This window comes from Aptenodytes patagonicus, chromosome 3 (assembly GCF_965638725.1).
Source record: "Aptenodytes patagonicus chromosome 3, bAptPat1.pri.cur, whole genome shotgun sequence".
In the NCBI taxonomy this organism is placed as follows: domain Eukaryota; kingdom Metazoa; phylum Chordata; class Aves; order Sphenisciformes; family Spheniscidae; genus Aptenodytes; species Aptenodytes patagonicus.
Window position 1 is genome coordinate 174857 of NC_134951.1, and position 13753 is coordinate 188609.

At 48.6% G+C, this 13753-nt stretch overlaps 1 protein-coding gene across 3 annotated transcripts in view; it reads left to right on the forward strand.

The window, feature by feature from the left end:
• IFT172 (intraflagellar transport 172) overlaps nucleotides 1–13753 on the forward strand; it is a 43223-nt gene that overhangs the window by 22272 nt on the left and 7198 nt on the right. Inside the window, exons 21-40 of one of the 3 annotated variants that reach the window (XM_076332405.1) lie at nucleotides 256–333; nucleotides 741–989; nucleotides 2830–2908; nucleotides 3311–3431; nucleotides 3825–3969; nucleotides 4044–4133; nucleotides 4556–4653; nucleotides 5538–5673; nucleotides 5753–5869; nucleotides 6465–6607; nucleotides 7306–7399; nucleotides 7635–7699; nucleotides 7827–8007; nucleotides 8545–8654; nucleotides 9104–9233; nucleotides 9855–9953; nucleotides 10311–10420; nucleotides 10933–10999; nucleotides 11294–11380; nucleotides 13302–13418. In XM_076332405.1, coding sequence (XP_076188520.1) covers nucleotides 256–333; nucleotides 741–989; nucleotides 2830–2908; nucleotides 3311–3431; nucleotides 3825–3969; nucleotides 4044–4133; nucleotides 4556–4653; nucleotides 5538–5673; nucleotides 5753–5869; nucleotides 6465–6607; nucleotides 7306–7399; nucleotides 7635–7699; nucleotides 7827–8007; nucleotides 8545–8654; nucleotides 9104–9233; nucleotides 9855–9953; nucleotides 10311–10420; nucleotides 10933–10999; nucleotides 11294–11380; nucleotides 13302–13418 — 2316 coding nt within the window. The remainder of the gene's footprint in view (nucleotides 1–255; nucleotides 334–740; nucleotides 990–2829; nucleotides 2909–3310; nucleotides 3432–3824; nucleotides 3970–4043; nucleotides 4134–4555; nucleotides 4654–5537; nucleotides 5674–5752; nucleotides 5870–6464; nucleotides 6608–7305; nucleotides 7400–7634; nucleotides 7700–7826; nucleotides 8008–8544; nucleotides 8655–9103; nucleotides 9234–9854; nucleotides 9954–10310; nucleotides 10421–10932; nucleotides 11000–11293; nucleotides 11381–13301; nucleotides 13419–13753) is intronic. The other 2 variants (XM_076332406.1, XM_076332407.1) reach the window with 2 other exon arrangements.

A 13753-nucleotide genomic window follows, 5' to 3' on the forward strand; every position in this document is an offset into this window, starting at 1 on the left:
CATGAGAGAGAAAAGGAAGAGGTTGCTTATTCCTGGGAGAAGAGTTTTTGCTCCGAAATAGAAGGAGATATTTCTTGTTCCAAGGTGTAGGATTGCCCTGAGGTGCGCAAAGAGGGTGAGGGAGGATGTATATTCATGTAAAGGGGATGGTTCACTTTTTCAGGTGTTTTCTGCGCATCTAACCCTGCCCACTGTGAAAGCTCAATGGCAATGCTAAATGGAACCTTCAGGTTGACACTTTGCTCTCTGACACAGAATGCCACAGAGGAGGCCATGGACATGTACCAGGAGCTGCACATGTGGGATGAATGCATTGTGGTTGCCGAAGCCAAGGTACAGAATATAGCTGCACTGGACTGTGGGCTAGGCTTGCTTGATAAGTCTTCTGGTTGGGAGTCCATTCAAGGTCTGGGTTCTCTTCACGTGCCCTATCAGGACTTCACTTCTGCTTGGAGGGGCTCCAAGCAGGAGGGAAGGTTGCACTGATGTAAGCACGGACCTGGGTGAATAGTGAGGGAGAAAAGCTACTGAAATTGGTTTAGGAGTATCTAGGGCTTCAGAAAAGAACGGATGATGCTGTGGTACACAGGGCTAGCATTGTGGTTTCTGCTAACTGCAGTTGCTTAGTTTAACTGGGCAGCAAGGAGTCTGGTGCGATGAACTAGCTGTTCAGAGCCTGCAGGATGAGCGAGACCACATCTTGCTTTGCCCAGGTCAACCAATGCTGCATTTCTCAACAGGGACACCCAATGCTGGATAAGTTGCGTCGGGGTTACTACCAGTGGCTGCTGGATACCCAGCAGGAAGAGAAGGCTGGGGAGGTCCAAGAGGGACAGGGGGACTACCTGGCAGCCATCAGCTTATACCTGCGGGCAGGGCTGCCAGCCAAAGCAGCACGTCTGGCCATAAGCAGGGATGAGCTCCTGACTAATGGGGATGTCATCAATAGGGTCTCCACGGCACTGATCAGAGGAGAACTGTATGAACAGGTGAGTGGCCCTCCCCATTGGGCTTTCTTCTTAGTGGCATCAAAGCTCTTACCCTGTCCTCTGCATCTGTGAGATAGAGCGGGACTGAGCTGGAAAGCAGCAGAGGTAATTCTGTGTTGATAAATTTGCAGTTAACGTTTGGGAGGAAATCCTAATTGCATCCATTATACACAGGTGAGGTCTAGAATTGCTGTTATTATTCAGGAAAAAGATCACAACTCACTGGCAACGTGTCTCCAAAAGATCAGCTGAGTGTTCAGTAATAGTCAAGGAGGCCCTTGGGAAGATAGGAACCAGCAGGAAAGGAGTTGTGAATCAAACAGAAAACTTTGTATCACTGTGAAAATGTACAGTGCTTCCTCGTAGTAGAATAAAAAATGATGGTACGGCTTTCATATAAGGATAATCTAAATGGAAAAGCTAAGGAAGAAAAACAAAGGAGGTTATGAAGACAATCTGTAGAACCGTGAATATCATAGAGAAGGGAAGTGATTATTCTCTGTGTCTAATAACACAAAAAATTGGTAACTACTTATTAGGTGACAGCTTTAAAACAAAAGGGTGTTTTTCACACAGCACATAATCATGTTAATGTAAGAAAGCAGTGCTGAGTCTGAGCAGTGTACAGCTTGGTATCCTGGCCAACAGTGGCCTCTTGCAGATGTTTAAGAAAGGAATATAAAGAACAGGGCAGGCAAACATAGGGTGATACTTCCCCTAGTGTACTTTCGTGGTTTCTGGCAGTTTGCAGACTATAGTGTACCTGAAAAGTTTTATTTTTATGTTTAAGAGCTCTTGATGGATTTTACTTCCATGATCTTGTCAAATTATTGTTTGAACCATCTGTACTTTTTGATCTACAACGTTGGCTATGAGTTACCCAGTTCAGTTATGTGTTGTGTGAAAAAAAAACACTTCTTTTTGCTGGCCTATTTTATATGCACTGCTTAAATTACATTTCTCCAGTCTCATTTTACCTTCAGCATTTTCTGACCATTTCATTTTGACGCAAGAGAATTTTGTGCTTTTCCAAACCTGTCACCTTTTCTTAAGCCTTCAGTTGAAAGGGTAACTGTGGAACTCATTGCTGCCAGATGTTTTATTACCAAAAGTATAAATGGTCCAAAAGTGATTAGACAAATTGTGGAGGTAGAGTCTGTCAAAAACCATTAAATATGATGATGTGAGGGCATCTTGACACAAACTCAGGAAGCTGTCAGAGATGGATAGATATAATGGAGGAAAGGCTGGTGTATACTTGCTCTGTTCTTGCAATCTTTCTCTAGACGTGTGCTTTCACCGCCATTCAAATACTGAAGGGAATGAATCTTTGGTCTGCCAGGAAGGCCTTTCTTATATTATGTTCTAAGTTCTACAAGCTTTGAGCATCATCCCACCCTGTTGGCCACCACCCTTTCCTACAGGGTAAAAACCTGCTGCTGCAAGAGGCTGAGTTTCCCTCTTCACTGCTCATGCTCAGGGCTCCCGTATGATCATTTGCATAGCAGAGCTCCTAGGGGCTGTGGTCAGAAAATGCTGTTGCTGCACCAGCCACTGTGCAGAGAAGGGAGGTTGTCTCAAAACCTCTTATCTTGTTAGAAGATGTACCCCAGAAAAACACTTGGGGTATGTTAATCAGCAGAGAGGACAATGATCTTAGCACATGCAGTCTTTCCTAGAAGTTCCCTTTATCCTCATGCTCTTGGTTAGTGAGGAAGGCATAGCTGATTGAGAAGTCTGTGTGGCAGGACTGACAAGCTCTGTACATGGGGCTGGTATGGTACATGATGGTGTGGGGAAATAGTGGCTCTGGAAACTGGCAGTTTGTATTTGTCATTAGGCTGGAGACCTGTTTGAGAAGGTCGGGAACACACGGAAGGCTCTGGAGTGCTATTGCAAGGGCAGTGCCTTCCTGAAAGGTAGTGTGCTAAATATGTTCCTCCCCCATCCATCCCCAGCAGGAGCCTGGGTACCCTGGCCTGGTGGCAACATGAGCTATTGCCCTGGAGCCCAGAGATGCCTAGATGCTCTGAAGCTTCCATGTGTCATCTCATTCAATGTATGTATTTTCACATAGTTGTACCTGCACACACAGTCCCAGAACAGGATCCTCTTCCCAAGGCCTTGATCATGCTGGTTGCACCAGCATGGATTTGGTCCAGCTCTCCACAGGGTCCAGATTGCTGGGTAGCCCGTTGGAGCTGGAGTGGATTAGACAGTCACCATTCCCCTCCCTCTATGCCCCATCCAAGGCCCATGTTTGCCTCACAGTCCTGCTTCCTTGCTGGATTCAGCGTAACAGTTATCATGTCCCCTTACAGCAGTGGAGCTGGCTCGCCTGGCATTTCCTGCAGAAGTTGTGAAGCTGGAGGAGGCCTGGGGAGACCATCTGGTGCAGCAGAAACAGCTGGATGCTGCTATTAACCATTATATCGAAGCCAGGTGGGGGCAGGTGATGGCTGTATAACCAGCAGCAGTATAACCTGGAAAGCTATGAAGTTGATACAGTTTGCTTAAATCAGCAGGGTTTTTTGCCTGAGTAAGCCCCCTCGACCCCGCTTTGCCAGTGCCATTGGTGCTTATGTGCAGTTTCTGCTGGCCCTGCCCATGGATACCTTCCCGCATCTCTCCCAAGGTCTTTCAGCCCTGATTACTCTTCCGTGCTGTCCTAGTTCTTCATTCTTCCCCCTTAGCTTTGCCAGTTATTCAGAGTCTTTTTGCTGCTCTAACCCAGGAAGAAGAATCAAGCAGCAGACCACTTTGGTCTCCCTGGCTTAACTCAGCTGGAGGAGATGGCTGCTAGCTGGCTGTAAAGAGTTATGGTTTTGATGCTAGGTGCTCGATTAAGGCCATTGAGGCAGCCTTGGGAGCCCGGCAGTGGAAGAAGGCCATCTACATTTTGGACTTGCAGGACAAACAGACAGCAGCCAAATATTACCTCAAGATTGCCCAGCACTATGCAGCTTTGCAGGAGTATCAGGTGAGGTCACAGACCACAGTCATTGCTGCTCTGTGTGTCCCTTGGGACTGCTGAGTATGGTCATTTCCCTACAGGTTGCGGAGGAGCTGTACATCAAAGGAGACCAGACCAAGGATGCCATTGACATGTACACACAGGCCGGGCTCTGGGAACAGGCCCACAAGGTAGAGTCAGAAGCCAAAGCTTCTGGGGACCTCACCACGCTTGGTGAAATGTCTTTCATCAGGAGGTCGTGGTGCCTTGTGCACCAACACCTGATCAACATTCTTCCCAAAGGATGCATGTAGGGCCATTCAGTAGCCAACAAGGAGTCAGTCCCTGGTATTCGCATCCTGTCTGTGCCCTTCTTTACTTCAGCAGCCCCGTGTGGGTGCACCTGTGACACAAATAGCACTCTCCAAGGGGGTTGGTCCTGTGTGCTTTGATCACAGTGACAAATGACTACCCATTCTCTGCAGAGCATATAGCATGTATACCTGTTTGTAATGGGAAGGAAATTGGTTCTCCCCTTCTCCTTCACTACCACGTATCAAGAAATTGCTATGCAGTGTGCTCTAGTTTCTTCCATGTGTGTTCCTTTTGGCAGCTGGCAATCAAATGTATGAGTCAGGAAGATGTGTCTGTGCTCTATATAACCCAGGCCCAAGAGATGGAGAAGCAGGGCAAGTACAAAGAAGCAGAGAGGTGAGCATCTTCCTTGGTACTAGTCCAAGACTGAGCCCTAAAAAATGGCTGTAGTGAGAAGGAGCCCTTTCCTGGGGTGGGAGTAGAGTCTGGGACTAGGGTTTGGAAAGGTCAGAGGTACTCTCTCCACACGTGGAGACCTAGAGCTGATATTTCAGAGTTCATAGGAAGAGAAGTCACTGACTGTTAATGTATGCTTGTCCACCAGGACAGAAGGGAAGTCCGGGTGGGGTGCAGCTGTCTCATGTGGCAGAGGAAATATGGCAAGGCTTTTCCCTACTGCAGAGTGCTACATCTGATCTGTCATGGTCAGCTGAGGATAAGATACAAAAAGTGGAGTGTTTCCCAACCAGGTTACTAATGTTGTCAGTTCTAGATTAGTAACAACACAATAAGGTTAGTAGGTATAGGGACAAACACAGCTGTGTATCTGATGCCATGGTACCTGATCTCAAGGATGCCCAGTACATGAAAGGGGGCATTACAGCTGGTGAGGTCACATTGGGTTTAATCTTTTTGCTGGCCTATATGAGTAAGTTGGGCTGACACTGTCATGTTACCATCCCAAGAGGACTGACAGCCTCAGGTTGGAGGCCAAGATGAGAACAGGTCACAGAAGCCCAGAGGCTCCCTCCAAGTTAGAACTCAGGTTGACAAGTGAGGATGGAGGGAATAACTTTGCCCTACTGCAGCTGATGGTGGCATAACAGAAGGGCTCTATCTAAGCAGTGTTCAGCCTTGCAGCCCACAACAGTCACGCTGCACACGAGTCATGCCTTTTGGCAGTGTGCTCAGGACCTGGTTCCAGCTGGGCAGGATGCAGAGAGACTGCAGGGACCAGTCGTGTCCTCAGCTGAGCCATTTGCATGTGCTTGTATTCCCAGGCTGTATATCACTGTGAATGAACCTGATTTGGCCATCACCATGTACAAGAAGTGTAAGATGTATGATGAGATGGTTTGCCTAGTGGCCAAGTACCACAAGGACTTGCTCAACGATACCCACCTGCACCTGGGCAAGGTGAGTGCATCTCTTGGCAGGGGATCAACTAGGCCAAGCAGGGACAAGAGTGGCACTAACTCATTGCCTCTAACTGCAGGAGCTGGAGGCAGAGGGATGCTTACAGGAGGCTGAGTACCACTACCTAGAAGCTAAGGACTGGAAGGCCACAGTAAACATGTACAGAGTGAATGACATGTGGGAGGAAGCTTACAGGGTAATAATCACTTCACAGCTATCCCACTGTGCAGGGATCAGACTTTGACTGCAGGATCCTGGTAGGAGCTGCTCTGTCTATTCACCGCAAAATTTGAAGTCTTGGCATACACTACCTAGCTTCAGCATGTGGCACAGCAGTGGAGGCCCTTGTGCCTTCTGCTCTGCAGCATTGCACCCCAAAAGCAAGGCTTGACCCCTAGCCACTCTGCAGCACTGTCTTCCTCCAGGCACTGCTCTGCTCCTAACCACTGCACCATGTTGTAGGTATTGCTCTGCCCATGGCCACTCTGTAGCAGCCCCCCCCAACACTGCTCCCCTCCAGTGTGGACAGATTGCCAGGGGTCACTTCTGCTGACCTAACAGTAGTATGGGCCATACTGAGCAGGCAGCAGCCTCTTCTCTGCTCTGCCGTATAAGCCTTTGTCTCATTCTCCCCAGTCCAGTGGTGGCTACAGAAGGGTTCCTCAGGAGAGAACGGCTGGTTTTGGTGCTCCCTCATGACGACAGGCATTATGTGAGAGGGGAGTCCTGGCTCAGCCTGCTGAAGATAAAATGGATACATTGGGCTATTCTGCTTTCTTTGCTTTGGATAGGTGGCCAAGGCACATGGGGGAGCAAACTCCTATAAGCACGTGGCCTATATGTGGGCAAAGAGCCTGGGTGGAGAGGCAGCTGTGAAACTCCTCAGTAAATTCGGACTTCTGGAGATGGCCATTGACCATGCAGCAGACAGCGGGTAAGCACGTCTATCAGCCCAGCACTTCTCTCCCATCTGCCTGACCTGAGAAAAAAAGGGGTGGCCCAAGATAACTGTATGCACATGATAGCTGCAGGTCCAGGATAACACGTATCTTCCCACACACACACCCCTGTCCTTCTTCACATGGGCATTCCATTTCCTTGACACATCCCGCTTCCTGTCCACCTGTTAGTCTCTCAAATGTCAAGTCAGAGCTAGGCAGGCAAAAGCAGTTTGCCCTTTAGCCTCAGCAGGGGGGCCTTGTGAAAGCCTCTGAACACGGGAGGAGGCATTCCTCATGTCACCATAAGTAATTGCCCGCCAGAAGAGTTTTGGCCCCACTCTGTACCTGGCCAGCCATCTGACTGCACTGCCATTCACTGCTGCTCTCCCCCAGCTCTCCCACATCGCTAAGCTCCTGGGAGTCTTGTGACCTCCCCTTAGGGTTGAACCAAGGACCTCTGGCACTAACAGCAAGTGTGAAGGAGCTGAATTTCCTTAGTGGGGGCTCTAAAAGCTCCTGTTCTCTGGTCAGGAACAGGAGGAATGCGCAGTGCCCATTCACTTGGGACCCTCTGTATTCCCCTCTCTCCTCCCCCAGTGTCTTGTGCTCTCTTTGATGTCTTGCTCTTGATTAAGTGCATGCCCTCATAGCACATAGTCCTGCTCTCACCCCATTTTCTCTTTCATTGCAGGGTCTTTGAATTTGCTTTTGAACTGGCCCGCCTCTCCATGAAGCAGAAGATGCCAGAGATCCACTTAAAGTATGCCATGTTCCTAGAAGATGAGGTAATTTTACCCCCTGGAATACGTGGGAGTTCCCTGGTCACTCAAGTAGTTGAACAGTTCTCCTTAAGGGCTGCTACAGCAGGCTGTTTTATGGCTGCTCACCCAAAAGGCTCCACGATTACAGCCCCAAGCTTCCACACACATCTTTGTTTCATAAATCCTCTCTGCCTTAGTAGAGGAGGTCATACGATGGTATCAGGGCAGGCATGCAGGCAAATTCTTTCCTCTCTCCTAGGGCAAATTTGAAGAGGCTGAAGCAGAATTTATTAAAGCTGGGAAACCCAAGGAGGCAGTACTGATGTATGTATCCTTCCCCATCCTGGCCTGCTGCATCTCCTCTCCTCGTATGATGCCAGCCTGGTTGCTTGTCCAGCATTGGTCTGCTCCTTGCCGTCCCTCTTATTATATCTCATGTTGATTCCCCTAGGTTTGTGCATAACCAGAACTGGGACGCTGCACAGCGTGTAGCTGAGGCTCATGACCCAGACAGCGTGGCTGATGTGCTTGTGGGACAGGCACGTTTTGCCTTTGAGCAGAGAGAGTTCCAGAAAGCAGAGGCCTTCCTCCTGCGAGCACAGAGACCTGAGCTGGCAATAAAGTACTACAAGGTGAGTGTAGTCTGTAGCAACATCATTGCCTTCCTCACTGGTCAAGAACCCAGTTTAGATGGAGGAGGAGTGAAATCCATCTCCCAGCTCTCCCTGTCAGTTTAGTAGCCAAAGAGAAACCCTTTACTTAGGTGGTTCCTAGTAGAACTTAATTCTGGCCTGCTCTTAGAAGACTGAACTGGTAGAGTTCACAGCATAGCTTAGCTCTCTCACAGCTCTGGGAGGAAGTTTCCTGCCAGGAGGCTACGGGCGGTCCTCAGGGGTAGCATGAGTGGGTGCATTTGGAGACTGTAAGTGCCCATTCCACAGAGGTAGCTAGGATGGATGAGCACTTTCCCCTGAGGTAGCCTGGGTGAATGGATAGACATAGATGCCATTTTGGGGGAGGAAAGAATTGGATGGTGCTGCTGTGGTTGTTTTTTCCGGTGGGTCCTCTGACAAGATGAAACGAGAGGCTAGATGTGTTATGTGATGGCAGGAGTGTGGGGGATCCTGGTGAACTGGTGAAAATTTCTCCTTCCTCTTGTGCTTGTGCAGGAGGCTGGCATGTGGAGTGAGGCCCTGCGGATCTGCAAGGAATATGTGCCTAGTCGGCTAGAAGAGTTACAGGAGGAGTGCGGCAGGGAGGCTGCCCAGAAGGGCTCCAGGTAAGGAATGCTGTGGTCAGGCTGCACGGAACAGACAGGTAGCTCTTCCCTTAGGCCATTGTGCTGATGCCTTACAGAGATAGCCTGACCAGATGCCTGACATCCAGTTGTTTCCTTCCTGAGGACTCTGGACTTCTTCCTGCATAGATTTCCTAACATCCTTCCTCCCTGCTTTGGGAGACGCCACTCTTATTCTTGCCATCCAAGGTCTCCCAGGTGTCTTCTTGCCACTTACAGATCTCCCAGGTCTCCTGTACCGCCAGTGCATCTCCGCATGGTCCTTAATCAATTATCTCCTCAGCACTGGCTGTGTGCATTCCTTGTCACACCCCTCTGAGGTCCCTGACTTACCTCTGCTGCGCACCTCCCTGCCCATGCCCTACACACTGTCTACAGGATCTCTGTGGCAGCATCCCAGTCTTGCTCACAGCCTGCATTCCTCCCTGCAGAGGAACAGAAGGGCTGCTGGAGCAGGCACGAGAGTGGGAGCAGGCTGGGGAATACACCAGGGCAGTGGACTGCTATCTGAAGGTGCGGGATCCCAGCAACAGTGTCGTGATGGAGAAGTGCTTGCTGAAGGTACAGTCAGGGGCTATGATTCCCTTTATCTACTCTGCTGCCTTGGAGATCTCCCACAACCTGCAGTGCATCCCAGAGATACCTCAATCACTGCAGGGCACAAGAGAGGATCTGCAGGCTCCAGTGACCACAGGGTCTGAAAGCCTTCATGGCCATTCTCTTGAGCCATGATGGGCTGTGTGCTTATCCTGCACTGTGCTGACATCCTTGCTCTGGCACCACTTCCAGCAGCATGCTTGTGTCTTTGTGCCCGTATCTCCATGCACTGAACAGCTGGACTTTATGACTTAGACCTTGGCTAGATGAGCGTCCTTTCTTCTCCTCCTGGTCCATGTCCACCAGCCTTTGAGCTGTGTTCTTGTTCATACTTTTCACTCATACCTGTGCCCTTGTACCAACTTCAACAACAATTATGTCCTTGTCTGATCTTCTCCCATGTGTGAAAGTAGCTGGGCTTTGCTTCTCTGAATTGCTGAAGTGGGCTGTCATTTCTTCTCCCCTTCCCCCATAGTTCAAGTGCTCCTGACTGTCAGTCTTTTAGCTAGGACTGAGCTCTTCCCAGCTTCATCCCTCTCTCAAACAGCTCTTATCACTTGTGCTGCTGACAATTTCTCTTCACAGGCTGCAGAGTTGGCCATTAAATTCTTGGGTCAGTCACAGAGCATGGAGGTGACGCGGACTGTGGCTCCTCAGCTGGTGGCCATGAAGAAATACAGTGCGGTGAGGGCTGGCTTCTGCCCCCAGACTACTGAATAAGCAGTGACATAGGAAGGGAGAGCTCTATCCAAGGGAAGGAGACCAAGTCACATCCTGGGGTGATGGGTGGATGGCCCTATCCAGAGTTAAGCAGCGCAGAGTCCTCAAGGAGGAGGAAGGAGGGGAAGGAATAAAGTCCTGGAATAGTGTGAGAGAGCCAGGCCTTGGGAGGAGGCAGGAAGCAGAGAAGGGGGTTATCTTTTGGGAAGAGACTTTCTGTTGTTGCTGTGTGCTGGTCACTTCCAACAGCACCAGCTCCAGCCTGGGCTGCAGGGTGCCTTTGGGGTTTCATCTCCCATGGGACTGTCTCTGGCCCTGCAGGCAGCTGAACTCTACCTCAGCTTGGACCTCATCCAAGAAGCTATTGATGCCTTCATTGAAGGGGAGGAATGGAGCAAAGCCAAGCACGTCGCCAAGGAGTTGGACCCCCGGTATGCCCTGAACTTATTATACTTTAAATTATACTTTTCCTGCTCCCTCTCCCACCCCCAGATGATCCCTTGTCCCGTCCTGTCCTGCTGCCCCCCAGGTTCCTTGGATTCTCCCCACAGTGGCCTTCCCAGGCTCCACAGGGCACATTTTCCACAGCTGCCCTTCCCAAGCCATTTACCATCCTGACACTTCTCTATTGCCACACATCCCATGGAAATCATTATCCCCTTTTGTCCCATCCCTATCCCTGTCTCCCCCTCCCTTGGCATAATCCTGTGCATGCATTTCCTTCTGAAAGTCCTGTGATCCCTTTCTCTCCTCACACATCATATTGCAAAGAGCTGCCTAGACCCTTTCTTTCCCGTTCTACATATGCTCCCAGCAGCAGGCCAGAAAAACATGGCACAGCTGTAAGTCCTCTTTTTCCCAAAGTAGACAAAGTTGAATCCGGCCTCTGCACTGATGCAAGACACTATTAGTCTTGCTGCCTATTAAGATTCTTTCTACCCAGTAGGTCAGAGGAGTATGTGGACCAGCGTTACAAGGAGTATTTAAAGAACCAAGGAAAGGTAGATTCGGTACGTATTTGGGATGTCTCACAGGCTAGGGAGTGATGTCAGGATCTATGCAGATCCTTGGGGCCTTTCTCATGGGGCTTTTGCCTGAATATGCCCACAGGTGAGGAGTCTGTATGTACCTATAAGTCATGGTTTCTGCATACCAGATGGGTCACACTGGATCTGTGCTTCCATATCATAGAAGGGGAGGGACTGTGTGTATGTGAAGAAAAGACCTCGGTGGGCTGATGCCTGCCTTGATGCTGGTAGGAAACCTTGCCTGCACAGTGAATTTATGGTTGTTTCCATCCCCAGCTGGTGGGAATAGATGTCATGGCTGCTTTGGATATGTATGCAGAGCAAGAACAATGGGAGAAGTGCCTGGAGGTTGCAGCTAAGCAGGTGAGTGCCTGTGTGAGCCCTCAGGAGACAGACATGGGGTCCTGGCTCTCTGAAGCAGGGGCAGCAGGAATGAGTGGGCAGGGCAAAGCAGTCATTTCTGTGGGGAGCATGGGAGGATCACTGCAGCAGCTCAAAAATCGCCTCTCCACTGTCCCCATCTTGGCCAATCAGGCCTAGTAGGGAAGCATTAGAACCCAGAAGCATATTGGGTTTAAATTTTGTGATTAACGGAGCATTGGAAAAAGCTAAATGAGTTGTTTGGGCTGGAAATAATTGGTACCATGGAAACAAAGAGACTTGTAAAAGAAAGCCGCCTTTCTACATGTTCTTTAGAGGCCTGGTGTCAGCAGAAATGAGACATCCTTGTCGTGAAAGCAAATTTGACATGTTTTCATTTTTACTGACCTAAAACTAGCAAATTACCTCAGCAGAGTAATAAAAATGGAGAAAAGCAAAATGAAACTGTTTTACAGTGCTATTCCAATGCAGTAACAGGAGGAGAAAGCTCTAGATTACCAGAATCTACTTTGAGGGTTTGTTTGTATTCAATGGTTATTGATTGGTTATTGGTTATTGGTTATTGATTCAATGGTTATTGAGGGCAGGTGTTGATTCTTTGAAGTGAGGCATTGCTTCAGATTGAGTAACAGGGCAGCCCCTGGCAATGGAGTCTGCAGTTAGTGGAGACATCACAGCTAATCACCCAGGCAAACACTAATAACTTGGAGAAGCACTGGTAATGTGTTGTACTGTATTTTTATAACTTTGTTTCTAATGCAGTAACCAGTAACCTGAGTTTGGGCTCTATTACAGTAAACTTGATTTCTTTTTGACTTGGGCTTCTCTGGTGATACAAATGGTCTTTGTTGTAGTAGTTGTTACCTTGGAGACCTCTGTGCTGATGTTCTAATTATCAGGAGATACCAGTGTTGATCTTCTTCCATAAAGACTAACTTCACACTCAATTGAATGGTAAAGGCTTAATCAGTTTTATTGTCAGCCAGGCACAACACTACCACATTTAGTCCAAGAAGATGTTAGTCTGTTTATGCCTCTAAGAGACCGTTAGCACAACCTTTCTCCATGACCAGTGCAGAATTTCATGACTTTTGACTCAGCTGTTCTACAGTGATTATACAGGAAAAAAGCTACATTTATCAAAACAGGTCACATACAACACTTAATCTTTATCCCAAACTGTCCTGTACCTAGTGTTTCACCAGCATCCACATCTGGGTGTTCAAGTTCTAGACATATCACTGGGGCACTGGTCTCTCTTGTGCTTAATAAACTTGTTTCCATTGCTCATTTTTTGACAGGATTGCACATTTTATGCAATCTTCTTCATGTCATTACTATATTTAAGCCTGTGTGAAACAGGTCTTTCCTCAGTTGAATTTCTGTAAGGCCAACTACAGTCAGTCCTCAGCAAAGTGTTTACGTGATCAGCACATGTATGAGCAGCACTCCAAGGAGGCCTCCAGTCCCAGAGATCTGACAGCATTTGAATAATGTACTAGAGCAGCCTTGCAAATTATGAACGTCTTCAGTCCACAAAGTGTTTCAATTCATTCTTTCATTAGACTACGGACTGGTTTACAATTGGTACCTGTGATGCCACACTGGGGAGATACTGCATCCTTTAGGTATTTGGCAGTATTCCTTTGGCAAGTGGTGACCAGCTGAAAAACAGTTTTATTTCCACGTGTAGAAGGATCAGCAAAGCATCAGTTAGTCAGGATTAGAGGTGTCAATTGGGGCCCAAATGAAAGCCTGCTGTGTGCAGTCTGTCGGACTAGCTGGTCTTGCCCTTTGGGACTCAGGTGTACGGGGGTGTGTACATGCATCTGAAACTGTCCCTACCGAGACAAGTGGTTGGTTTATGAATCTCATGCTACTGCTTTCTGTGTGCCTTCTCCAGAACTATAAAGTCTTGCACAAGTATGTAGCTCTGTATGCAACTTACCTCATCCGGGAGGGCAGTTCAGACAAAGCCCTGAGCCTGTATGTCCACCATGGAGCACCTGCCAACCCACAGGTAATGAAGACAGCATGACATCCCAGTGTGACTTGCCAGAGTGTGCTATGATCTGTCACATGCGTCAAGCTTCCAGTCCAGAACTGGGATTGCCAGGTGTTCAACATGTCCAAGCCACTTCAACCCTGCTGTGGATTCTTCCAAAGGCTCCGCAGCTAGAGGACTAAAGGCAATCTCCTGGCATATTCTCCACAGGGAAGGAGCAGGGGGGAGTTGAGTATTTGTGTTTGTTTCGAACACCTTAACCACCAAGTCCAGAATAAAATGAACCATGTTTGCCTCTCTGAGAGCACTGGCTGCAGGAAGCATTCTTCCCCATTTCCCTGCCTGTCCTG